General features: G+C 47.5%; 1 protein-coding gene across 3 annotated transcripts in view; it reads right to left on the minus strand.

Annotated features, from left to right (window-relative positions):
* Positions 1-27,525, minus strand: part of Eya2 (EYA transcriptional coactivator and phosphatase 2) — a 230,915-nt gene that overhangs the window by 106,169 nt on the left and 97,221 nt on the right. For all 3 annotated transcript variants that reach the window (XM_004858102.3, XM_021239042.2, XM_013077191.3), the window contains 2 exons: positions 26,938-27,080; positions 17,155-17,271 (listed from right to left, as the gene is read on the minus strand). In XM_004858102.3, coding sequence (XP_004858159.2) covers positions 17,155-17,271; positions 26,938-27,080 — 260 coding nt within the window. The remainder of the gene's footprint in view (positions 1-17,154; positions 17,272-26,937; positions 27,081-27,525) is intronic.

Consider the following 27,525-nt stretch of genomic DNA (forward strand, 5'->3'; position numbering starts at 1 on the left):
GAGGCATGGGGCAGGCTCTCACTCAGAGGACACCTGGATTTCGGACTCAGCCTCCAGGACTTTGAGACAGGAAACTCAGACCCCCAACCCCTCAAATTATGGGACATTGCAGTGGCAGTTGAAGACAACAAACACAGGGGATTCTGTCGGCCTTCCTCAGTTCTTTTCAGCATTGGTGGGGACAGCCAGGGGGACACAGCTCAGCCTCTGAGCTGCAGAATCCAGGCTGCCTCCTGGCCCTGCCAAGCATGTCACTTCCAGGCCCGCCAGGGAAGAGCTCAACTGCATTCCTGAGTCTACACTGGACACATCTCCCTGCCCTTCTCAGCTTGGACCACATCATCAAACCTGTGCTGTTATTTTAATATTTCCCCTACATCAACTTTCAATGGACTCACATTTTTGTAAAGCTTAGCTTTGTTCTAAGCCATCGTACCTGTATGAATCATTTATTTTTGCTTAAATAAGTTTGTCTTAGGAGCTGTGTATCAGTGCTATAAAGAGAATGAATAATACTTGCCACAAATAATAGATACATAAAAATAAGAAACGTGTAGAAAACAAATGCTTTTAGTCCTAGCTAAATGTGATCACCTGCCATGCACCCTAAACTTGGGATTGGCTCCCATTGTGGCATAAAGAAACAACTGCAAGGTTCAAATGAAGTTGAGAACGCCTTAGCTCGATAAAGTGATTTTGTGCTTTACTCAGCACAAAAAGATGAGAAAGCCCAAAGAAGAAAAGATGGGACAGTGCCCTTCCTACATGAGGCAGTGAGCTGACTGCCACTTTCCCCTTCCACGTGACAGGAGAGGTGATGGTGTGCAGTGGTAATGAACATCCCCAAAGTCTCTGTGGCTTAAATTCAATCCAGGCTGACTTACCTCTCACACCCTATGTCCACTGTGGGTCTGCAGGGGGCTTTGTCACCAGAGTTGCTCAGGGACACCAGTTAAAGGAGCAACCCCCCCCCCCCATTTGAGCACTGTTGGAGGGGCTCGTGTTGGCTTTTGAATGTTCTGACCTGGGGTGAACTGGTCATTTCCACTCTCAGTGGCCAGCATCTGTCAGTGGCCTCTCCCCACACCTGGCACATAAGCAGGGCAAAAAACACCATCCTGCCTCTCTGGGGTGATTTGGTGTGATTCAGTGTTGGGGACAACCCTAATGACAGCCACAGCCACTCACACAAACCTAGGTTGACCTAGATAAACCCTATCAGGAGCCAGCAAACTTTGGCCTGTGGCTGGCTGGCTGCCTGCTTTGTAAATAAAGTTTTGGTTGTTTGTTTTTGGTACCGGGGATCGAACTCAGGACCTTGAACTTGCAAGGCAGATGCCAGAACCACTGAGCTAAATCCCTAGCCCTGTAAATAAAGTTTTACTGGAACACATGATGTTGTTTGTTGTGTTGCCTACGGCAGCACTGACGATACACAGACAGAGTTAAGTAGATGTTATAGACGCTATACGCCTTGCAAAGCCTGAAATAGCTTTTGTTTGGACCTTTATAGAAAAAGTTTGCTGGCCCTTGATCTAGAAGTATCCCAGCCTTCCATTCTAGAAGTGCAATTCTGGGATCCTGAGTTTTCTCATAGGTTTCTGCTCTTGCTTTTTTTTTTTTGGCATCTATTCCCTTTCTCTTAGTTATCAAAAATACTCCAAGGACCTTAGTCCTCAGTAACATCATAGATAACTCAAAAAAACAACCACAGAATTCCTCAACACAATGGCCTATGGTTGCTGAGTACATGCTATGTGCCAGGCACTACTACAGGTATTTTCTGGATACAAACCCCTTTCTTGTTTATAACAACCTGATGAGGTCAGGAGCATTGTTCTAGCTGAGGAAGCCATATTGGAGAGTCAGGCAGCCCAACATGTACATGTAAAGGTGCACACAAGTCTGCTGGGTGGGTACCAGGCTGTGGAGTACATTTCTTAGTGTGGACTGTGACTTAGAAACTTGAAGCCAGCATGGTGGTACACACCTGTAACCCAGCACTCTGGGAGGCTGAGGCAGGAGGATCCAAAGTTCAAGGCCAGTCTAGGCAACTTAATGACTTCGGGAGATGCTATCTCAAAAATTCAAAAAGGTTTGGAGATGTACCTCAGTGCGAATTCTCTGGGTTTCTCCCCAGCAACCCGCCCCCCCCCCCCCAAAGTGAAAGCTACTGACTTGCAGAAGGGAAAGCTGAGTCCCAGAGAGAAGCTATGTTCTGCCCAATCTCTCCCCTGCTGGGCAAAATCCAAACGATGAGCTCCACTGCCGCTCTTAAGAGCTGCCCCAACCTTCTAGGCAGGGCACTGCCCAGCAGTTCTAACATGGGACAGCAAATCTCTGCAGGATCAGTGAGCTCCGCAGGAACCCATCAGGGGAGAAGAAAACCTCAGTGCCGCATTCTAAGAATCGGGGCAGAAGGACACCATCCTTGCCCAGGCCCCAAGGTGCAGCCCGCCTGTGTGCCTGCGCATCTCTTTATTCAGGCTCCTGCTTTGATCCTGGGCTCTGTCAGAGGAGCCTGGAGAATTTAAAGGCCTGGCATCCGGGCATCTGTTGGGTACCCAAAGGCAGCAGTGGCCGGGAGGGCCCTGCGCCCCAGCTTGGGGCTACTGCCCTGAGCGGCAGCTTTGGAGGCTGCAAGTTAGGGTGGAGGAGCAGAGATGTAGAGTCTGGTGAGGGCTGCAGCCGAAGTTGAAATTGGAGGGGGTCCAGGTTGTCACAAAGGACAAATGCGCACGTGTGTGCACATACACACACACACACACACACACACACACACACACACGTTGGGCTCTGGTACAAAGCAGGAGGGACAGCAGAAGGCTGCAGCAACCAAAATTTCAGCCCAGCCATCAACATCTTGGAGCAGAAGAGTACAGAGCACCTGCAGGCTGCAGAGGAGGGGAAGGAACCCAGTAAAATCCAAGGCACAACCCAGTTGTCCATGCAAAGAGCGACAGATGTGCACTGCCTTGTGTGCCTAACAATAACAACAATGGCTGATGCTGCTGAAGTGCCGTGGTTTTGTCTCAAGCCTTATGCACGCATGACCTTCATCCAACCCACAACAGCCCATTCCACAGACAGGCCTCACTGAGTCCGAGGAGACATCATCTGCCTAAAGTCTACGGCCAGTGAGTGGCGAGGCTGGAACGAAAGCCCAGACATCTGGCTTTCTCTGCAGCTTCAGGAAGCTGTTCTGGAGACCAAGGTGGGTGCCTCTGAACTGACTCTGAAAGACCTCCAAGATATGTAATTTAGTGGGAAATATAAAAAGCCAATCCATAAAACAAAATGCATGCCATGAATGTTTATAAAACACCTGTGCTTTCTACTAGTGGGAAAGACAATGCACACATACGTAAATGCATGAAACACACACACTGATATTACTTCTGTGACTGAAAATAAATGCACAGCAGTATAAAAAGGCAGGTGGACTGAGTCTGCAGAATCAGGCTGCCTGGCGGGTCACAGGAAGCGTCTGACAGGAAGCAAGGCTTTGAGAGGTGGCCACTCTCTGCAGGTTTCCTGGCACAGGGAGAGACATGGGTCTCAAGGGCAGATGGGTCAGGGCTCTGGGCTCCTTCCCTACCTGAGCTTTTAGGAGCAGATTGAGTCTAATTTGCTTGAAGGGCAAACTATGCATCCCAGAGCCTGGCTTCTCTCTGGGTGGAGCTGAAGTGTCTGTCTGTCTGTCTGTTCCAATAAACAGCTCCCTGCCTGAGGCTATATCCCCCTCTCTGGCTGCCACCCCTTAATTATCCCTTTCAACTCCTGAACAGAGGCGGGGTTGGTGCAGGCTGCTCTCCCCTTTCATCTGCAGGACTCACCTTCTATTCTGGGTGTCTACAGGATTTAAAGAAAAAATTGGTTCCTTGTTTTTTTCTTTTTCTCATTCCTCTCCCCTCCTGTTAATTAAGGGGGAGGAGAGAGGTTTATTCTGCCACCTTTTCAATGAGGTTTGCAGGTGCAGACCTTCGTGTGGGCTCGGTTCTTATTTCATTGAAACATCAGAAATAAAAATGACAACACAGGAGAGGAGGGCAACAGTGCCCAAGTCCTGCTTTTGGCCTTTGTTCCTTAGGGTGGATGGATGAGGAGGCTGATTCTAGATTTTGCTGAGTGGGCCCCTAGGTCCTGGGAGTACTGACAGGAGCTGGTGTGAGGGAGGGCTCTCTCCTGGGATCCTCCCTTGTCATCTGCTCACCACACATCACCTTCTCTGTTTCAAAACCCCAATGGCTTCCTGGTGTTTCCCAGACAAAAGTCTGAGGCCTCCACATGCCCATGGTTCTCTTTGAGGCCTGGCCTCACCCACCCTCCAACCTCACCCTCAGCCTGTCCCCTTTCCCCAGCTACAGGGGCTCTGTCTACCGGAAACACTCCTGGCCCATGGCTGGCTCTACCTCTGTGGAGACCCTGCCTTCCTTTCCAGTCCCTTTGCTACGCGTCCCCATTCATGTTCCTCACGGTGCCGTCACAGCGGATGTCACTGGCCATTTGCTCCCTTCCTTGCTCACTGGCTGTTAAGCACAGGATTGTGTCCCCCAAATTCATTGTTGATACTGTGACCCCAGTGTGGCCACATTGGCGACAGGGCCTGCAGGGAGGAGAGCAAGTTCACGTGAGGGCATGGAGTCATCATGTCATAACTGTGTGCTTACAAGAAAAGGAAGAGACGCCAGCCAGCTGTCTCCGGGCACACTCAGGGACAAGGCCGCGCAACCCCAGAGTGTGGCAGGAGGAGGCCTTCAGCGCAGTGGGATCTGCCAGTCCCTTGACCTGGGGCTGTGAGACTCTCTAGAACAGTGGGAAAATGGAGTTCTGTCATTCAAGCCACCCAGTTTCTAGTCCCCTGTGACACAGGGGAGTAGACGAATACCCTTCTGTATGCTGGCTCTGGGACGAGAATTCCAGGCTCGATGGTCAGCTCCGGGCTGCGTGGCCCACCCATTGTGTGCTGCCTGCAACAGAACCTGCACTTGTGAATGTTTTTGGAGTGAACAAGGGAAGGCCTTCCCTTCACCACAGCCATCTGTTCTCATGCCTGTAGCTGCCACCCTGTACACCAGTGATGGGGGGCTTCAGTACCCTGAGGAGGTCCTTGGAAATTTGTGGGGCCACTTTTATTGGGGACACTGGTAGAATTCAATAGGAAGGTGGTGGGTTGCTCAATGTTCTACCATAAAGGCTGTTCCCAGGTCCCACCTGACTTTCAAATGTCCTGCCAGATCCTCACGCAGGTGAAGACCTGGTTCTGATCACAGGATCCTAGAACACAGGGCCCTGCCAGATCCAAGGCACACTGCTTTCATAATGACACTGCTGGAGGACAGCCATGGTGTTCATTTATGTACTGGAGGTGGCTGCTCTCAAGCTACAAGGACTCAGGCACAAGCAGGTGAAACAGAGACCTGCAGTCCTCACATCTGGAACATCTGGTTCTGCTTCCTGTACAGCCCAAGTCTGCCTGCCACTGTCGCAGAACCACTTCCCACACAAACACGACAGGTGTGTTTTCAGATACAGTGAGCTTACTTGTAATCCTCCTGCTTCAGCCTCCCAAGCAGCTGGAATACAGGCACCCACCACCACTCCCAGCTCAACTAGTTTTAAATTGATTTTATAAAGCATGTTATTCAAGTGCCTTTGTTCTGTGAGCCTGTCCCCCATGACCCTGGAGCTATTACTACCCCAAGGCGATATTCCAGGTGACACCAACACATATCAGGCTTTTCGAAGTCACCTCCCCTAATGAAGAGTCACATCACTGATGGGCACAGTGCACATGACGTGTGTTGCCATGAGCCAGGCTGCGGTCACACTTCTGAGCTTCTTTCCATGGTGCCTCTGACCCCTTTATCAAGTTGTCTGGTGCATCCATGCAGGGTCAGATGCATGTGCAAACATGTGCTTTACAAAGTACTTTCCTTTTCTATTTTACAGCAAGAGCATTTTGTTTAACTTCTAAAAATATGCACTCACAGGTTACATTACCCTGTGAATTAAATCTCTGGATTGTGAAGAGACTTCCTAGGATGTTTGCTCTAAACCGGGTGTGGTGCGCATGCCTGTAACCCCAGCACTCTGGGAGGCTGCAGCAGGAGGATCATGAGTTTGGCAGAGGCTGGGCTGGAAGTGGAAGCCCCTCCCCTGGGCACGGGCACGGACCAGGAGCTGGCCAATGGTGCCCTCCGCCTTGCTCTAGCCACCTCCCTCCCCACCCTTCGTACACTTCTTAATCTCATTTGTTCCCTTGGCAGTTCCTGTTAGTGTCACACCCAAAAGGTCTGCAGAATCTGATCACTTCTCTCCACCTCCTCTGTCACCCCAGCCCAGGCTCTGCCATCTGTTGCCTGGACCCTTGCAGTAGCTCCCTTGCTTCTGATCGTGCCCCTCCAGCCTAATCCTGCACTGCAGCCAGAGGGACCCTGCTTTGGCCAAGACGTGTCACATCACGCCCTCCTCAGACCCTCACTGTTCCCTCAGCCCAGAGTGCTCAGGGCAGGAAACAACACAGTCTGTGGAGCCAACAAGCCCCCACTAAGAAGCTCGAGCTTGCTCCCTCCTTCCAGCTTTACTGGCTGGCTGATGTCCTTAATCATCTGCGGCCTGGGCTGCTCTCCCCCTAGATGGCCACATGGCTCCCTCCTTCACCACAATCCCCAACACCTCCTTTCCTTTAGCTCTCTCCCAACTCAGCACCATCTCCTATGCATTTCCCTTGTTTGTCTTATTTATCATGCAGCAAGAAGGGAAGGAGCAAGCTGTCTTCAGGGCAGCAACAAAGCCCATGCCAGGCGCTCGGCTCTTCTGCCTCTCCCTTTGCACATCTCACCAGCCTGGGCTGCTGTCCCGGACACTGCAGGCAGCGGGCTCACACAGCAGAGGTGTATTTCCCATGGTTCTGGAGGTGGAGGTGGCCAGGGTCGAGGTTCCAGTGAGGACCTCTTCCTGCCTGTAGGTGGCTGCTTTCTCACTGTGTCCTAATGTGGCCTCTCTACCGTGTGGGTGCTTGGAGATTGGGATCAAGGACAACTAGCTCTCCCTCTTCTCGTAAGGACCCCAATCCCATCCCGAGGGCCCCAACCTCAAGAACCCAATTACTTCCCAAAGGTCCTTCTCCAAATACCCTCACATTGGGGGTGAGAGAGACGTGCTCTGGGGAGACACAGTTCAGTCCATAACACCTAGCAGTTGCCTCCCACCCACCTCAGCATCAGCTAGGTTAAAGATTGGCTTTTAACTCTGAAATTAAACAAGGGCAAAGCTCCAATTCCTCAGTCACATGTGAAGTGCTCAACAGCCCCGTGTCCAGTGGCCACTGGACGGAACTGTCCAGATAGGGAACGTGCCATTATCCCGGAAAGTTCCGCAGGGCAGTGTTGCTGGGGTGAATTGCTGCTAAGCAAGTGCCCTCCTGCTCCCCAGACCGACGTGATCTCCCTGGCTGTTTTCACCTGTCCTTCCTAGTGGCTTCTGGAGAAAGGTGACCAAATCAAGTTTGTTATATAACCAGTGCAAAGACCATCCATTTGACCTCCCTGCATCCTGAATGCGGAAGACTCTGGCTCAAGCAGAGGGCAGAGAGCCTGCCAGCACACTTGAAGGTGACCCCCACATGGAGGCGTGGCACGAGGCAAGAGCGACATGTGTGGAGAACCGCACCCTCCTCATCAGGTGTAGATGCTGATTCACATCAGGAAACCCGACCTCAGTCCAGCAGTCCACAGATGCCAAGCCTGGCTCCTGTCTGGATTGACACCATGGGGTCAGGCAGCCTTTGTCTGCTCAGAACTGGCTGGGGCCAGGGCACCAGAAAGTGCTGCTGTCACGAAGAAACAGGGAAACGACTCTGCTTCCCCAGTAGGGGCCCCGGACCCTGCCTGGGCTCTAACCATGCTGCCACTCAGGTTCTCCAATGAAACATCCCAAAGGGCTATCTGCCTGGCTCCCAATCATCACATGGCTTGTAGTTTGCTTCTTCCATTTCTGATCTCAGGCCCCATGGTTTGGTTAAGGAAATACAGAACCAGGTTGCAAATTGGAGACACGAAGAGCAGCCCTGTAAGTGCGTATCTGCTTCACAAAGGATTTCAATAATTGTGCTGAAATCAGTTGCCAGTATTGATAAAGAATAAGCAACTTTCACATAAAAACATAGTTTCAGGACTATCTGGAAAAAAAAATAGAAGGGTTTGGTCTGTGTGGGACTCACTACTTTGGCAGCAGTGGGTTGAAGCCAAGCAACTCTGCACCAGCAGCTTTGGTTGGGGTGTGACCTCGGTTTGCCACAGACCCTGCCATCTGCTGTAATACCATACCTGGCTCATGTCTCTTATCTTGCCTTCGTGACCTCTGTACTATCTGAGTTTGAAACTCCCGTTTAGAAGAACCACATTCCAGAGCAGGTTCAACCCATAGCACTGTAGGATCATTTAAGAAAGAGTAACGTTTGTTTTGATTTGGAATGTAAATATTTCTTTCCAGTTTGTCGTTTGTTTTGTTTTTGTGGATTTAACTTCACTTTTGCTTCTGGTGCCCTTTGCCATGTCCACTCTAAATTCCACAATTAATTTGTCCATCTTTTTGTTTACAGATTTTGGATTTCTAAGTCATGGTTAGAAAAGATCTTTCTCCTCCAGGGTTATAAAATTTTTGCTCATTTTCACTCTAGTACTTTCATGGGTTTCCTTTTGACATTTAAATTGTGGGTCCATTTTGATTTTTTTTTCTGGTGCACAGTAATAGGGATAGAGTTTTTGTGTTCTTTTTTTTGGTACCAGGGATTGAACTCAGGTCCTTGCGCTTGCGCAGTAGGCGGCGAAACCACTGAGCTAAATCCCTGGCCCGGGATAGAGTTTTTTCCCCCTAGATGGTTAAGCAGATGTTCAATTTTCATCACTGAATGGCCCGTCTTTCCCAGTGACGTTAGTTGCTATCTTCCCCATGTTCTCAATTCCTCTTTGGTCTGTTATGTTTCTCCCATCGGTTAACCAGTCTATTCACACTAGAAGGTCACTGGTCTGATGACTGAAGCTTTATGGTGCTTTTACATATTGCTCTGCCTACTACTGTATGACTCTTATTTTGTATATTTTAAAAATAAAACCTAATTGACAGAAAAGGAAACACAAATTGGCCAAAGATCTGAAACAATGCTCAACCTCACTTGTAAGACAAGCCTTGCAAATCAGTGCTACCCCGAGATTCAGTTTTTCATGAATCAGGTTGGTTACAACTCTAGTAGTTCAGTAATCCTGAGTAGGCAGACACATCTTTCAGGACTCTCAGACACTAGGATGGGAGTTCAAATTGGCAGAACCCTTACAGAGGGTAACCTGGAGAGGTCTACTGGGTTTAGACTCAGAATCACACTTCTGGATACTTGCCATTCAGCTATAGTTGTACAAATAAATCACACATCAAGTTTATCATAGTTGTGTTGGTGGTAATAGTAAAAGACTAGAAACAAGCCACATAGCCTCCAATCAGAAACTGCTCACATCTTTCACAGCACATCATTCAGTGGAAAAATAGGCATCTATGAAAAAAGAATGAGGATAGCCTTTCTAGCTATGAACTTAAAAAGATTGCCAAGACACACAGCTAAATGAAGAAAGCAAGTACAGAATTGCACATAGGAGCTATCTCTGATGACAGGAACAGATACCAGTGTTTCTGCACCTCATCTAGGACAGTGGTCCCCAACGTTTCTGGCACTGAGGACTAGTTTTGTGGAAAACAATCTTTTCATGGAAGTTGTGTGGAGGGAATGGCTTCAGGATGATTCAAGCACATTACATTTATTATTATTACATTGTACACTTTATTCCTATTATTATTACTTAGATTCTCATAAGGAGTGTGCAACCTAGATCCTCACATGAGCAGTCACAGAAGGGTTTGTGTTCCTGTGAGAATCTAATGCTTGCACTGATCTGATGGTGGTGGAGCTTGGGCTGTGATGTGAGCCATGGGGAGTAGCTGAAGTACAGATGAGACTGCTAGCTGGCCTGTCTCTCATTTCCTGTGTGCAGCCTGGCTAAGAGGCTGCTAACAGGTCAAGGTACTGATCTATGGCCTGGAGGGTTGGGAACACCTGATCTAGGAGACATAATGTGACAATTCTTCCTTAAGGGCCATGAGTGGTGAAAAACTACACTGAAGTAATACAGCTTAAAGGAAAAAGTCAGGTTGGGGAAGGCTGCTCAGAAGCAACAAAGCTTTGTACCAGAGCACTAACAGATGCATTAACAAATCCTAGTAAAAATAATAGTAAATCAATGACATCCAGAAAAGTGCTCTATTAAATAGAGGACTTGCTTTCAAAAGGAGGTGAAGGTATCTTGGCAGAAGGGGCTGTCAAGACAAGAGGTGCTTGTTATCGAAACAAGAGCAAAATGCACAATGTTGGGCAAGAACTGTAAAATCAGTCCTCGAGGAAGGGAAGCAGGAAGGGGCAGCAGGAACAGAACTCACTCTTGAGGCTCTCTGTGTTCACCTGGCTTAAGTATTTTGCTTTCAGCTGCTGTTACCATATGCACTGGGAAAAATATAAATAAACCATTGTGGTAGGGTTTCCACTGCTGGCCACCACAAGAGACTGGATTTAGCCTCCCAGGTGACAGAGTTTGAAAACAAGGTTCCCAGGACAGTGGGCACTGGGCATGAATGACAGTGATCCCTTTCAGGGGGAAATAATTGGTGAACTCGTGATCACCCAGCAGAGTCTCCAGGGAGGGGACTCAGGAGAGCCCTAGGGACTTCCTGCACTGGGGAGATGGAGCTGCAAGGGCAGGGAGGTCACAGTGATCAAGATTCACAGGCAGATTCTCCAAGTGAAAGGGCTGTGCTGGCTGGGAGAGTGCCAGAGGCTTGCAGACAGTTTGTCCTGAGACCTGTTTCCCCCCCACCCCCAGCAGGGGTTGAGGCCAGGACTGAAAGAGAATCCAGAGGCTGGGAGAGAACCACTTAAAAGCATTAGAAGTAGCAACCCTCAGAGCACATGACAGAGCTGGGAAGAGTTTCCTGCTCCCCTCAGCTGGAGTGGAAAACCCACCTATCACAGGGCATGTACAATTCTCAGAAGGATTTGCCTCAGTAGTAGGGAAACTCTGCTCTGGACTAAATACGGCACCAATCCCAAGTGATAAAGCTTAAAGCAAGACTTGACAAAAACCAAACTGTTTCTAAGCAACCTAGCTGGATCCCAGAACAAAGCTTGGAAAGATTTATAGGAATATGTACAAACACCCAGTTTCTGACAAGGTAAAATTTATGTGTGACATTCAACAAAAATGATCAGGCTGCAAAGAAACAGGAAAGTATGACCTCGAATGAGGAGAAAAATCAGTGGAAATTAATGAATGGCAGAGCAGACAAGGATAGGAGGACGTACGCCACAACTGTGTTCTGTCCAAGAGCCGAGGGAAGGATTGGACATGGAAAGAGAGACACGGAGGATACAAAGAAATGGCCCAAACTCCTGGAATGAAAACTGCTGAGGGAGGGAAAGGCCTTGGGGGTACTGAAGAGCAGACTGGACACTGCTGAAGAAAACACCAATGTGGAGAGGAGGAAGGGAGGGGCTGCAAAGCAGAACGGTGATGTGAAGAACTGGCCGAAACATTTCCAAATTGATGCAAAGTCAAACCCACAGACCTAAGAAACCCAATGAACCCAGAACACAAGAATCACAACGAAAACTGCACCATGGCACATCATCATAATAAAAAAACCCCAAAAACCCGTGATAAAAGAAATGCAAGCTGGAGACCTTGTGCACATGGGGTCCTGGGTTCTGTGAAATGCAAAGAACTAATGTCACTTTGGAGTTATCCCAGTGCCATTCCTTACTTATGAATCCCCTGTGAACTAACTGCTATCATGGTAAGAGGTGATTATAACAGACTGCTTATCTTCCCCTTATATACTCAGAAAGAAATTCTAGATGGGTGCCCAGAACCTGTGACAAGTGCTTAGGAACTGGGTAGATGTAGGACCAACATGAGAGAAAGCTTTCTATAGATTTTTTTTTTTTTTGGCACTGAGGATCGAACTCAGGACCTTGCTCTTTCGAGGCAGGCTGTGGAACGACTGAGCTAAATCTCCGGCCCTATAGATGTTTAGACCAGGTAAATGCATAACCTGCTCCCAAGATTAATGTGAAACAGAAATAACTTTTTTTTTTTTGGTACCAGGGATCGAACTTGGGACCTTGCATTTGCAAGGCAGGCGGCAGAACCACTGAGCTAAATCCCTGGTGAGAAATAACTTTTAATGGGTCTTTTCTTGTATGATCAAAGGAATGTATGGGAGGGATCGGAACAGGGAGTGATTGCTAATAAGTATGGAGTTTCTTTTGGGGTGACGAGAATGTTCGGGAGTTAGAAGTAATGGTTGGATGGTTTAATGCATACATTGAAAACCACTGAATTGAATACTTCAAAAGGGTCAAGTTTATGGCATGCAAATTATATCTTGGTAAAAAATAAATTAATTGAAACAAATAAAAAAGAATATATGTTCTTTGTAAAAACAACAAGTAGGGGATCAAAGAATTTTGGTATTTTAACACAGAAAGGGAACTAAAACATCATCTAACCCAGGACTTCTTGGGGAGCACAGATCCAGAGTCTGGAGAGGGGGTTCCTCATCAGATCTCCCTGGGAGGAAGGCGCACTGAACCCCACCCTTGGGGAGTTACACCTCCACCATCCTTCAGATGCCCTGAAGGGTTCTCACGTAGCCTTGAGGCTCCCACCATTTCCAAAGGTATTTGACCACAAGCTTCCTCAGCCCCTTTCTGTGTTCCCATGTTCCTGGAGCACTCGTTAGCATGAGAGCCGTGGATACAGGTCAGGAGAGTTTAGAGACTTGTCCAATGTCACACAGCTTATTGGTGCCAGAGATGGTGCTCGATTTAAATCTCTATATGGAGATTTAAAAAATGAATCCAACAGCAACCAGTCTTGGAGATACTGGGCTGAGGTCCCTGGCTACAAACCTTCTATGAACTTTCAGTTTTTTTACACATCCTCGAGTCCCATGGTCCATGCTGCTCCTGAATGTTTGGTGGTGGGTTCTGAGCTTCGGTATTAACGCTCTTTGGTCTTTGGAATTTCTTCTGCAGATGACTCCTACCATTCTAAAGTTCCCCTCCAGCACAGAGGATGCCAGAGAGGGGTCGATGCTGATGCAGATGAATCAGCCCTCTCTAATTAGTATTCCTTCTCCTCCGACTGTGACCACTTACTGAAACTGACTGCTCAGGGAACAGAAGCGAGCTTGGAAAGAACATGGCCCATCACAGCTGCGCTTAGGATGAGAGCATTTGTAGAGCACTTGTCTTGTGCCATGAGCTGCTTTAAATACTTCACATACATCGATGTGTTTAATTATCATAGCACCCCATGAGGTTGGCACTATTAGCATCCCTGTTTTACAGGAGATGAAATGGAGGTACTGATGTGAAACTTCAAGGTCACACAGCAGAAATGGGATGTTAACTCAGCCTGACTTCTGAGTTCCTGCTTTTCATGACTTTGAACCACCATGTTGTAGAAATAGTAGAAATAATGGAGAGAAAGCTCAGCCTCTAAAGCCCTCAAAAGATGTGAACAAATCACTCCATTTAGTGCCCCTAACAGCCCCAGGAAGTCATCTCTCTTGCTGTAAGGCTGGCGTCACAGTGAGGAAACCGAGGAGTTTCCAGTGTGTGGACCTGTCCCCTTGTCAGCCACTGGGTGTGGGGGACACAGCCCAGGTCCAGGGCTCTTCAGCGCCTCTGGTACCAGTGGTCTGATTACACTCTCTTGAGATGTTTGTTCTTTCTAATCTTGTGGTGATTTCTGCAAATAGCAGCGTTTTATCAAGGGAAGCCAAAAAGAAACAAACAAAAGAAATCAAATCCATAAGAAACTCATTTTAGCTATAAAAACCTTGGTGTGAACTTTAAAAAAAAAGAGCAAAAGAAATAATCACAGAAAGGCTGAATGAGTCCTGTGGGTTTTGCCTTTTATGTTTTTTGTATGTTGGGTGGAGGGGCAGAGTTATCCAAGTGGATGCAGATCTTAAACCAGGGCCTCAGAGGGCAATGGCTCCGCAGGAGTTTCTGGAAGGGCTTGCACTCTGTGTCAGTACCTCAATTGACCCATTTGTAAGATGGTGGGGTGGGTTCTACTTGGGCTCTTTTTGAACGTATGAGATTATGATTTTAATTATTAGAAAGGAAAAGGATTCATCCCAGCCTCTCATGAGGGACCAGGAAGCCTGCAACTTCAGCCTGTCTCAGCCCACGTTAGTCTCTCCTCCTTCCCTTCCTTCTCTGCAAAGCCAAATCCCGCCAACATCTTCCCTCCAAAACGCTCTGAGTGGTTCAAGAGTTTATTTCTCCTCTGGAACAACTCAGAGGGGAAAAAAAAGCTAATAGGAAGCACATGGACGTGGTGTGTGAGCGCCTGTGTTTGTGTTTGAAAAGGAGGAGTGCGGCAGGCTCACAAAATGCCTGGCCTGTCTCAAGAGCAGTTCACGGCCATTAACATCAGGCAGTTAATGGGACGAAGCCCAGCTGCTGCGGAGCCTTCTGGCCCGGGGTCTTGAGGACAGTAAGGAAATGACGTGGGAACAGAGCGCGAGAGGGGTTTGGATTTGTGAGAGGCTGGCGGGGTTGGGGTGGAGGTGGGGTCCTGGGTCAGGGTCACCCCTGAGAATCACCTTCTAGATGGGTCTGCAGGAGTGTGGAGGGGCAGGACCGTGTGAGGGCAGTGAACCAGGGCTCCAGAGGGACACTGCCTGGCTTTAGTCCCATGCCACTGCTGTGGCCCTGTGACCTGGGACAGTTCCTCTCCCTGTGAGACACTGGTGACAACAGAACCTGGCACAGTGCTCCTGTAGGGATTGAGGGCACAGTTTCTGCTTAGGACAGCACCCAGAGTCCTGAAGGACCCAGTAAATGTCAGCAGTCAGAGGAGGCAACACAGGTCCTGGGCTTCTGGAAACTGGAGTCTGAATCCCAGCCCTGATGCTCTCTGAGCCTCACTTTCATTAGCTGGAAAGCAGGGTGGATGGTGCTCACCTCACGTGGTTGCTGTAAGGACTGGAGAAGAAATCACATCACCACGCACATCCTGGTCCAAGGATGGTTCCTGCTTCACTTTCCAACCTCATCTCCCCTCACTCACTGCACTCCAGATTTGAGAGTCTTCTTTTTGGTCCTGTTCCTACCCCAGGACCTTTGCTCTTTCGGTTCTGTCTCCTGGACTGCAGTCTCCAGCTCCTCACTTGGCTGCCTCCTCTTCACTACTCAGGTCCCTCCCTACCTGAGTAATGCTAATCCCACTCCTGCTCTGATCCTCTGATCCTCAGGACACTTTGGCTTTGACCCTCACAGGCTTTTTCAAAATTTGTCATTGTTTGTTAATGGATTACTGTTCCTCTCTCCTTGAGGGAATTGCCTCTGCTGACTGCTGTGTCCCTGGTGCCCCAAAGGGTCCAGGCACAAAGCTGGCACTCAGTAATACAGAATGAATGAGGGGGTGAAGGAAAGGAGGCACCCTGCAACCCAGGCATTAATGCACACCGGCAGGTGCGCCCGGATGGGGCAGGGTGCACTTGCTGTTCCACCTCTGCAGCCTTGACCCTGAGGCAGTGCGTGAAGTTTCTATTGGAAGAGCAGAAAGAAGCTGGCTTGAGACTGACGCAAAGGGAGTTCCAGTCCATGTCCTCACAAGTCTGCGGTTGGGACTGGCACTGCTGTTTACTCCCTCCTCAAAGATGCATTGGTGCAGCTTTTCCCCTCCAGTGGGACTCAGAAAACCACTGGCAGGGACACTGAGGTGACAGAAGAGGCAGAGGAGCCAGGAGATATCACAGTCAAGTGTATCAAGGCTTTGGGGTGAGGCGGGGGTTCAGGATCCCACCACACTCCTGAGAGGCCTGACGTGGGCCATTTCCCACTGCACTTAGGACAAAATCTAAACTCCTTGTCCTGACACGGGGCAAGCCAGTCATTTTGCCCCTGCCTCAGTTTCCTCTTCTGTAAAACAGGAATAACAACAGCACCAACACACGGATTGTACAAGAGAACCCGAGCAACAGGATCTAGCACTAGTGAGCATTAGGATGTTAGCCACGATGTCACTGGGAAACTCTAATGTGGACTTTTTCGAGGACATTTTCCCAAGAGCTGGTGTGAGCGCTCATCATCCCTTCCTTTCCACACCCCTAAGGTCACTTGGTGTCCTTAATAAAAAATTAAAGTAAGAATGAGTGACAATACTGTCCATGAGTTTCTTCCATGAAAAGTGCAGTCACTTAAGAGCCACCACCTCGTTATTACCCTTTCATTCCTGCATTGTACTTCTCAGACCCTTGATGGCCATTCCCCCCAACTTGCATGGAGAGGAAAACACTCAAGCTACTGCCACCAGCCCCCGGATCCTTGCATCGACTCCAAAGGCTTCCGAGGCACTTAGGAGCAGAGAAGGGGTCCCTGGATGATAAAAGCAGGCGCAGGCAAGCACAGCAAGCCGCTTCCTTAGCACATGTGTGCTGGAATCCTTTCTTCTCAGGAAGCTCTTTACCTGCCACCCAGCACTCCTCTGCATTTCTTCAGTGCCATTGCACTTAAAATATAAACTGACTCCCTCCCTCGGCCCTCTCCAGGGCCCCTCCTCTGTGCCTCTCACAGGTACATTGAGACCTGTCCCACCACGCAGCCTCTGCACTGTTGGCCCCCCTGCCTGTCATGTTCTGCCCCAGGGCTGAGCCTGGCTGGCTCCACCTCACTCTTTGGGTCTCTGTCCAATGTCACCTCTTCAAAGAGCCTTCTCAATCTGAAGTCACACATCTCAGGTCTGAACAGCTCATTCCTCTCAATCCAAATGCCATGGGAACTGCTTTGTTAGACTCATCCCTTTCTGAAATTACCCTGTTCATCTATTGACTTGTTTATCATCAGTCTTTCCCTGTTGCCATGGGACTGCCATGAGGGCAGGTCATTTATCTATTTTATCTACCATTGTAACTCCACTGCTTGAAATAGAGCCTGGCACATAGTAGGTGCTCAGGAAATCTGCTAAGCCAGGGAATTAATGAATGGACATCCAATTCAGGAGGTGCCTTGGAGCCAGGTGCCAAACTGACCGTGCATCTGGTAGGTGTATGGGCTCTGTCCAGTGGACGCGGTGCTGAAGCTCGAGCCATAGCTGAGGAACCCGCTCTGGCTGGGGGAATGGTTCAAGCTGTCTTCTGTCTTGATGCCTTGGAAAGAGGAGAAAGAAGCACCAATGAAACATGATTAGGATGCTTCCCTGTCACTCCCTGAAGAGCTACTGAGTCACAACAATACATGATGTTCGCAGCTTCCAAACCAGGAGGTGCTTGAGAGCCGAAGTTGTCTACAGATATATTTTGCTTGCCCTGTATCTTTTAAAAAGGAAAATCTGAGTTAGTTGCTTTTGTTTAAAAGTCATAAGATTTCTCTAAAAGTTATGGACTTATGGCTTCTCGTGACAACAGGATGGTCCAGAAACACCAGATTTGTGTGCCCCTGTGACCATAGGCTGCCCTTCAGGTTCCCCAGTTTGTATGTTTCCTGTGTCACTCATGGCTTCCATACTGTCTCTGGAACATTGAATCTGGGGTTGCTATGCTATCTTCTTTACTGTGGTACATTTTGGAAAAATTTAAATTAAAAAATGTTAACATTCTAGGACACTATGAAAAGTGGGAAGGGGAAGACAGGCTGAGGGGACTTTGCTCTGTGCAGGCAGGAAGCATCACACTACCTGCCTGGCTCTGTGGGTGCAGGAGTTTGTAGCTCCTTGGTCCACTGAGTGGCTTGAATAATGTCCACTGGGTTCAGAGTGAAGGTGTTAAATTAACCATCTTTCTTCTGCAAAGATAACACCGTGTAACGGTAAGTTGCATTGTTTGCTCATCTCATGGCCAGAGGGTGCTGGTTATCCAAGACCTTACTTATATCCATAGTCATAAAACTGCCTTCTGCGCAGTCCAACTCTGCTGTGCTTATGCAATGCACAGGTACAAAATTCCACGAGCAACTGGCTAGGAGTGTATTGAGGGAGAGAGTCTGATGTATCATTTTTTACATGGTAGCAAATTCAAACAGCACAAAGATATAAAGAAAAGTGTATTTATCCACCTCTGATCCCAAACCCAACTTTCCCTTCCATAGGCAACCACTATTACCAGCTTCTTGTGTTCACCTGCACAAAGGTTCTATGCATACAGGCTTATGTATGCTGAATGTGTATGTTTACATATATATTCCTTCTGTTAAAAAATAAATGGGGCTAATCTATACTGTTCTGCAGCTTCCTCTTTTTACTTTTATTTCTTCACAATATGTAATAATGATCATTCTTCATCAGATCTGAAGTTCTTTCTTATTTTGTATTTATAGCTGGACGGTATTTCATATATATGACTATATATGCATATACAGAGATACAGATATATCTATGTGTATACATCTGTACATAATGCCTAGTTGCTGCACCTTAGTTTGTAGTCATTACATTCACATTTTTGTGTTCATGAGGCCAGGGATTTAGCTCAGTGGTGCCTCTGCCTGCCTCACAAGCAAAAGGTCCGGATACCAAAAGATCCTCAGTACCAAAAAAAAAAAAATTGTGTTCATGGACAAGTATATTTTCCAGGTAAATTTCCAATAGTTGGATGCAATTGCTAAGTCTAGGAGCAAGAGAATCTTAAATTTTCATAATTGTTGCTAAATGGTGTTTCACTTAGTATGTGCCTGCTTCCCCACAGCCTGTATCAAATCATTGATTTCTTTGTCTCCTAAGTATAAAATGGTATCTTGCTGCTGCTTAATTTTTTTTCTTTTTGCAGTATTGGAGATTAAACCCAGGGAGTGCTGAGGTACAGCTCCAGTCTTTCCTTCTTTTTTTTCTATTTTGAGACAGGGTATCACTAAGTTTCCCAGGCTGATCTTGAACTTGTGATCCTTTTGCATCAGCTTCCAAGTAACTAGGATAACAGGCATGTGCTACCATGCCTAGCTGTTTAAATTTTATTTTTTTACAGAATATTTTCTAGTTCTGGGGATAATGAGGTTTCCCTTCTCATCCAATCACCCCCATAAAACACAAGATGGATTTTGAGACAGGACATCTGGGCTGGAGTCCTGAATGCTTTGCTGGACTCCTTGGTGACCTGGAGAGTTTCTCCTGCAAGCGCTGCTTGGACGTCTGCTTCCTTACAACATACAGGGTAATTGAGAAATTAAAGGAGAGAAAAGGATAAACAGATACAGCTCTGGACAAGGCACTTGAACACACACACACACATCCTTTTCATCCTTGTGGCAAATCCACAGCACAGGCAATGTTATTTTCTTCTTATTAAAGGTGTAGAACCTGAGGTTCAGAAAGCCAGTTCACTGGACTGGGTTCTTGCAACTGGCATACAGATGTAAAGTCAAAAGTCCTAATCATGGTGCTTCCCAATAGTGGATGTGAGAGGGTGCAAGACTCCAGTAACAGTAATGACAACAGTCACAGGCAGTATTTATATGACACCTTCTTTTCTCAGTGCTCTGGGAATGGTCAATGATGCACCTGGTACAGTGTTTCCTGTGCACCTGCAGTAAATGTGAACTCTTGTGATTCCATCCAAGGCCCTACGGGGCACTGCCCAGCTTTCCAACCTTACTCAGTTTTCTCTGCGCTCCCCTGATCTCCTTTCCTTCATGCCATGTGCTTAGACTCTCATTAGTTTTAGTGGCTGGAAGGAAATCCAAAGTTTGGAATATCATTGTATATTCACCCAGTCTCCTGATGATAAGCTCTGGGTTGATTCTACAACCCAAAACAGAACGACACACCCGCCCTGGGAACGTTACAGTTGAGTATGAGCAGTGTAATTGCTGCATCAAGGGTATGTTTTATTTCTCATTTCAAATACAGACAAACTAGAAGAATATCTTTAGACTCAGGGCCTTTGCACATATCATCCCCTCTGCCTGAAATGCACATTCCCTCTTCATTATCAGGCTAACGCCTTCATAGCCTCTGTTTCTCAGCCTAAAGTTGCTCCAGAAAGGTCTGCTGCCACCTAAGCCAGCTGGCTCCATGGCACTCGGCTCTCCTCCTTCATGCCACTCGCCACAGCCCATTTGTCCGACACCCATTTCCTTCTCAGGTTGAGAGCTGCAGGAGGGCAGGGGCTGCATCTGTCTTATCCTCTGTGATATAGCTCCCTGCCAGGTTGTAGGAGCCCTCCAAATATCTGGTGAATGAATAAATATGAAAGACAATAAAGTTTTTCACCTCTCCTTTGGTTTTCGGCAGTGTTTGGACCATAAAATTCTAATGTAGGAGAAAGGTAATAGAGATGATTGTGGAAAGGGGACAGGAAGGGCTTTGTCCTGTAAGTCAGTGACAAGTTCATCATGGGAAAGGACAGACAGTGAGACAAAAGCATTTGGAAAGTCTTGCAGCAACTTGATAGTGCTGTAATATCCATGGCCATCTCTAGACTTGTATTTTGTATGCATCTGAAATTCATTTTATTTTATTTTACTAAAGTATCAGTCTATGATGGAATGAAAATTAAAAAACAGAAACCAAAAATCTGTCCTCCATAGCAGATGAGAAGCACTGGTCCTAGTAACTGAGTTCAGAGGCAACCTAGCAATTTGAGGGGTGGGGAGGCACTAGTCACAGACCTCCCACTCCCCCAGCATTTCTGATGCAATGACAACAGAGCCTCCATCAGATGCTTGGTGCCTCTGGCTTTGGCTCATGGGATCACTGCAGTCAGTGACAGTGTGCCTTTCAGAGAGTGCCAACAACAGTGACCCATCAGGCATTCATCCATTCATCTATTCATTCATGTTCCACCTGCAACAGGCCAAAGACACAGATTCTTGTCAGTGGCCAACGGCACAGATTTACAGCACTGCTTGGAGCTCACATTCTTGTGGGAGGAGCTGCAGAAAATAAGCAGACTACATGGAGCAGTCTTCCCCTCTCCCACTGCTGCACCCACCTGCCTGGCTTTACCATGTCCTAGGACCATGAGACACTGCAGGTACTTTTGAAAAAAGCACTCCATCTAAAAATTATTTGCTGGCCTTGAGCAATAATGACCAAGACATATGCAATTAAAATAAATGCATAACACAAAATTCTTTTAAAGACAATTTGTGTACACACCTCCAGCAATCCAGAGACCACTGTGCAGGTAACAGCAAGAAATGACACATCAGCCCCGGCTCCAGCTCTCCCCTCCCACCTCATTACCAAGCTCTTTGCTTCTCAGTCTTGCTGTCTTTCTTTGTGTCCTCGCAGGTGCTGGTTACTTCAAGCACTCAAGCCAAGGGGGAGTAGAGGGAAGAAGGAGGAGGGCCTGGCTCCCCACCCCCAGGAACCATTTGGAAGCAAAGTCCTGCCTTTGCATAGCTTTCCTGAACGGCAGGCAGGTGTGAAAGGCTTCTGAGGTACATGGGGAAAGTCCAGATGTGCCTGGAGTACTGACTTCTGGTCCATGGATTTCCTCCTCCACCATTAGATGCCAACAGATTGGAGTTCTGTTCTGGCAGACTTCTGCTTCACTCAGAAATTCAGAGATGCACAGAAATAGCTATGGTGCAGAAACAGCCTGGGTGCCCATCAACAAACAAATGACTGGGTAAAGAAAATGTGGTATATATATATATATATAATAGAGTATTACTCAATTACTCAGCCACCTAAGAAATCCTATCATTTGCAGCAAAGTAGCTGGAGCTGGGAGACGTGATGTTAAGAGAAATAAGAAAAATACCCCATGTTCTCTCTCACATGTGAAAGCCAAAACCAGTCAGCCAGAATGTAGAATAGTGATCGCTAGAGTGGGGATAGCAAATAAAGGGTGGCTGGGTTTGCTCAGTGCACACTGTATCACTATTGAAATATCACATGGAACTCCATTAATATGTCCAATTAATGTATGCTAATAAAATAGAAAAGCACTCAGGGCAGGGGATTTAGCTCAGTGGTTCTGGTGCCTGCCTTGCAAGTGCAATGTCCCAAGTTCAATCCCCAGTACCAAAAAAATAAAAAAATAAAAAAGCACTCATATACAGGGAGGGTGGGAGGGTGAAAACCATGGCTGCAATATTTTGCAGCTTCTCTCACCAACGCCAAATTTCTTCCCACAGCCCCAGAGGCTGGGCTGGCCTTCGACTTGCTGGCACTGGTGGAAGTGGCTGAGGGGGTGAAGCTCTGGAGAGCAGGCACAGGAAGCTCTGCAGCTCCACCTTCACCCTCCTGGAGAGTGGGGCCCATTTGCTCTAAGAAGTCCATGCTGCTGCCAAGGGCCAGGCTCAGCTGACCTGCCAGCTGGACACAGCTGTATGAGAGAGAAGGGGAAACCTGCAGGAGGGCTACTCAGCACTACGAAAAAGAAGAAATCATTGTTGCTTTTAATGTACTACGTTTAACACTACCTTTAATTACTATGTTTTAGGACCGGGGATTTAGTTCAGTGGTTTCGCCGCCTGCTGCGCAAGCACAAGGACCTGAGTTCGATCCCCGGTACCAAAAAAAAAAAAAAAAATTTACTATGTTTTAAGCAGGGGCTTGTTACATACTAGACACAAGGAAACTGTTAACCAGGAAATGGAAGTTTGCATGTACTCCAGGACCCAGAAATTCCACTCTTAGGTTTTCAACCTGAGAATGTACAAAGGTGTTGACTCCAGCATCCTGTGAAATGAGAAACAAACAAAACTCCCAGATCCTAAATGACCATCTGAGAGAGAATGGATAAATGAATTATGCTGCAATCAACTGAGGGAATACTGTGAAATAGTGAGAATGGATGAACTGCAGCTACATGTATGAGTAGTTACAAATTTTACTGGCATAAGGCTGGGTGCAAAAAGCAAACTGCAAAGGAATGGATACTAAATGATACATTGCATATGTATAAAGTTTAAAGCATGTTTAAAATATTTATATCAGGCATCAGCAAACTATTGTCTATAGGCTAATGTGATCTGCTGCCTGCTTTTATAAACAAAGATTTACTGAAACAGGACACACCCACTCATGCATGTGCTATCTATGCCTGCTTTCACCCATACCAGTAGAGTCCAGTGTGTGAGAGACTGGATAGTCTACAAAGACAGAAACATTTGCTATCTGGTTCTATATAGACAAAGTTGCTGGCTCCTATTTCATGTGAAATGCAGGGGAATGATAAACCTCAAATTCAGAGAGTATCTTGCAGATATACCTCCCTTTTTTAAGTTGGATGGTTCGGGTGTGGGAATTTGTAGTAGTACTCTTTATTTTTTCTAGATGTTTTAAATATTGTATAATAAATAGAGAAAAAGAATACCCAACACTCCTGACACTGCTGTCTCCAGTTTGCTCAATTATGTTATTTCTCTGCAGCTATTTAAACAACTGTAAGTAGTGCGATTTGCTAAGGAGCAATGAAAAAACTGCTTGACAAGATTCAGCAAGGTTTGCCCAGACAACGAGCAAACACTGCTTGCTTGGCCATGGGCATGTGCAAAGGGAAGCAGCTTCTCAGCCCCTGTCAGTATTCAGTGACATGGCCATTCTGGGTGTGTGTGGCTGCCCACTTCTGCCCACATGGCTGCTGTTCGCTGAGTACTTCCTGTGGGTGGGAGCCACAGCCAAATCTGCGCCTTGCCTGTTTGAATAAATAAAGTTTTATTGGAACATATTGCCTAGCTGGTTTCATAATGCAAGGGCAAAGCTGAATAGCTGTGATGGAGACCATATGGCCCCCAAGGTGGAAACTTTTACAGAAAAGGCCAGACAATCTCTGACATAGATGACTCTATTGAACCCTCACCATAAGCACAGGAAGCCAGATTTAGGATTACTTGCATTTCATGAGTGAGGAAACTCAGGCCCAGGAGGTGAGGTCGCTGGCCCAGGTCCTCATCTCCAGTACCCGGACTCCAGACCATGTACCCTGTATTGTCTGGAAAGAGACTCTTTGAAAGTAACCGAGACAGTGAAATAACTTTGAACCAAATTAATTTCCATCTGATGCCGTGTTTTGTCTGGGAACAGGGCTCGTTTTCTCACTTATGTGAAAAATAATATGGCCGCATTGTTCCTGGCTGTCAGCCAGGCGGGGCAACTTTGTGTGATTGTCACAAGTCTTCCAGCATGGGAGGGAGCGAGAGCAGACAAGATGCTCACACCTGTTGGCCCAGGTCTGTCACAGGTAATCCCCCCCAGGATTTAGGGAACGCATGTCTGGGCAGTGGGGCTCAGCGGTTGGGGGCTCCTCAAGCCCGGGGCCAGGCTGCCTGGCTTTAATTCCCCCTCTGCCACCAATCAGCTGGGTGACCTTGGGTGAGCTATTCGCCCTCTCTGAGCCTGTTTCGTTATTCTTCAAGGGAGGCTAATGCTGTGACCTTCCTTGTACAGTTGAGGTGAGGATTAGAGGAATGAATGGACTTAAAGCAAAGTGAGGGACAAGAAGTCAACGGCAGTGACTGTTGTTAATGCCAGACCTGATGCACCGACAGAACCTGTCATTCCCACCTCCGGAAGGGGTCTTGACTCTTTCTGCTGCTATCTGTTCCCCACCACAGCCTTGCCCAGGCCTCTAGCACCCCCTCCAGGCTTCCTCAGTTTCCCTATGCGTCTTACTGTTTCCCCTCTTGCTCCCCTCCCGTACAGTGTTGCCATCTGTACTCCCCGAACCACAGAGGCCACCCTCTGCTCACAAGCTTGCCAAAGGTGCCTGTCCCACTTGGAATACACCCCTAGTCTTTTAGGGGCCTCTGGGGCTCTGCTCACCTGGCCCACACATCTGCCTCATGCTCCAGCCATGGCTGCCTTCTGCCTGGATACTGCACCAGGCAGCTGAATTAGCTGCTAATTTAAAGGTTCCCTGGCCCTGGAACCTAAAATAAATCATTCTTATTCTCTTTTCTATCAGGAGCTTCTCGTCTTCCTTCATATCATGCTTCACAGTTTGAAATACAAAAATTCACAAGTTTGATTAATGTTTTTCTTCCTCAAGGCCAGGGTTTGCCGCTCGAATGTGTTCCTGAGATAGGCAGAGAGTCCAAGGCAGTAACATGGGCTGGGTGGGACTGTGGCCAATGAGACTTCATGGGAACAGCCCTTCTCAGGGCGACACACTCTTGACACCAAACTGTGGGCTGCCCAATCCCCTGTTTAAAGACAATGGAGGTGTGAACTGCTACATAAACATTTGTCATTTAAAAATTGGCAATTAATTTTTAAAAAGTCAAGTATATTTAAGAGGCTAAAACAATACAAAGATCACATCACCCCTCACCCTGTGTCCTCAGCCTCTGGCCTAGACTGCAAGCACCATGGAGACAGGGCCCATCTTCCTTACGGACCACACTGTACACACATAACCCAAGGCTGAATGAGTGAATGGATGGACGAGGAATGAATGACAGGGCAAAGGTGGGACAGAAGAAAAGGAAAAGCAACACCAGGTTCAATCTCCATGGTGAAGCAACACCAGTCAGCTGAGAAGAGGAGATGAACATTGATTTTACAACTGAGGATTTTACAACGAGGCCCAGAGACGCCAGGGCAGCTGAGCATGGAAGGCAGGCCTGCTGCCCACCAACTCTATGTTCTCTCCCCTGGACCTGGGGTTCGGTTGGACTGGAGAGCCATTAGCACACTGCAGGGGTTCCACCTGCCCTTCCTTCTCCTGGGCCCACCCCGTCACGTTCAGATCAGCTGTTCGGGCTGCATGGTGGCATCAGCCAAATGTGGCCATCTGGAGCAGCCTATATTCTCCGCTGTTGTATCTGGGTCAGGGATCCGAGTCAGAGAAATTCTTGGCCAGAGCAGAAGTCCTGGACGGGAAAGATTCCCTGTTGTGGGGAGCTGCAGCCCAGAAGTGCTAGGTCTCTCTTTGCTATCACAGTGGGAAACAAACCGATTCCTGGTATCACTTAAGTGCCGGGGATCCAACTCTTCCTGAAGCTGCTGTTCTAAAATGTTTCAGCTATGTAGACAATAAGCTCCCTTGTTTCCTTAAACTGATTAATGTCAGGGTTTTGTCACTTACTACTAAGAAGCTTTGGTTAATGTATCAATTAAGAGAGGAGGGAATAAATGGTATGAATAAAGACCAGAGGCAGAAGCAGATTAGTAGATGAGCCAGGTTCATGACATCTTCAGTTCTTACCAGTAATGTGCTGACAGTCAAGGTTAAGAGGTCTGTATTTTTTGCCTCTCCAGCTTCCATTTCCCCTTCTCATCCTACACCATCTCTGGATTTTCTTTTGAGAGAACCACCTTCCCACATACATAATCCATCTGCTTCAGCCTGCTTATTTCCCTCACCTCATCTCCTTGTCTTGCTCTAAGCACTGCCAAATGATCCAAGTTGGGCCAAAGAGGGCCAATACGGGATTCTGCTGAAAGTACTGGCAAAGATGAACTGTCTTTCCGTGAGATGAAAGGATGCAAAGTTTACAGGCATCACTTTTGCTGTTATATGGGGACAACTTCTATGGCAGTAAAGTCAACTTAGAGGAAAGTGAGTGAGACACATCCCCGATGATGTCCTTTGAGTATCTGGGTTCAGCCATAGCTGATGTTAACTGTACCCCCAAATAAACCAGAATGTGAATCATTAAATCCATATTTTCCCTAAACTAGCTTGGTTTAGGTTCCTAACTCTTGCAAACAAAGAAGAGCCTTTGACATAATCTAGAATTTGAACTGTATTTATTGTGTCTCTTCTCTAGGCCTCGTTGTAAAATCCTCAATAAACCGTATTTATTGTGTCAATCCAAAATTAGCTGGGCTGCATTTATCATTCTGAATTTAAATGAGCAATAGGACAGGATGAAGACCATAATGTTGGGGACTCCATGAGGAAAGCAAGGGCTTGTCTGGTACTCACTGTACGAAGGGATCCCATAGGCTTGTGCTGGAGGCGGGTAAGCTGTGTAGGGAGTGGCCTGCTGGATCCCCGCGCTGTACTGCGTCTGGCCATAGGCTGCCATGGTTGCAGAAGGTGGGCTGGGCAGGATGCGTGGGCAAGGTCTGTGTGCAAGGAGAGAAGATGAAATCTTAGTCCAGCACCCAGCATCCCTTCCCCTGCATCTTGGTGTCAACACTGCCATTTTCCCTTGGGTGTTCAATCTTTCCAGGGCAGAGGCAACTTCCGTGCTCATCAAATCTCATTCCATTTTTCTATTCCTGGGAACCTGGAAGATTGTTTTCTGTCTCCCTTGCATTCAGACTGGACCATCTGTCAGGATTCCACCCAATGGAGTGAGGGTAGACATGTAAGCCACACTCAGGTGTGGCCAATGAAAACATCCCCTGCAATGCTCCTGTTCTCTCTCCTCTTTTGGTAGCAAAAGTGAGGGAAAGTCTGCAATGGCAAAGTCATAACAGGGAGCACCACAGTTCTGAATCAGCTTTTGGAGGAGAGGCGCCCTGTAGTTTGACCCAGTCCTGTGTTACTCCTGTGAATAACAGAAAC

Source organism: Heterocephalus glaber, unplaced genomic scaffold, assembly GCF_053883595.1.
Source record: "Heterocephalus glaber isolate CG9 unplaced genomic scaffold, H.glaber_assembly_v1.0 deba00001673, whole genome shotgun sequence".
In the NCBI taxonomy this organism is placed as follows: Eukaryota; Metazoa; Chordata; class Mammalia; order Rodentia; family Bathyergidae; genus Heterocephalus; species Heterocephalus glaber.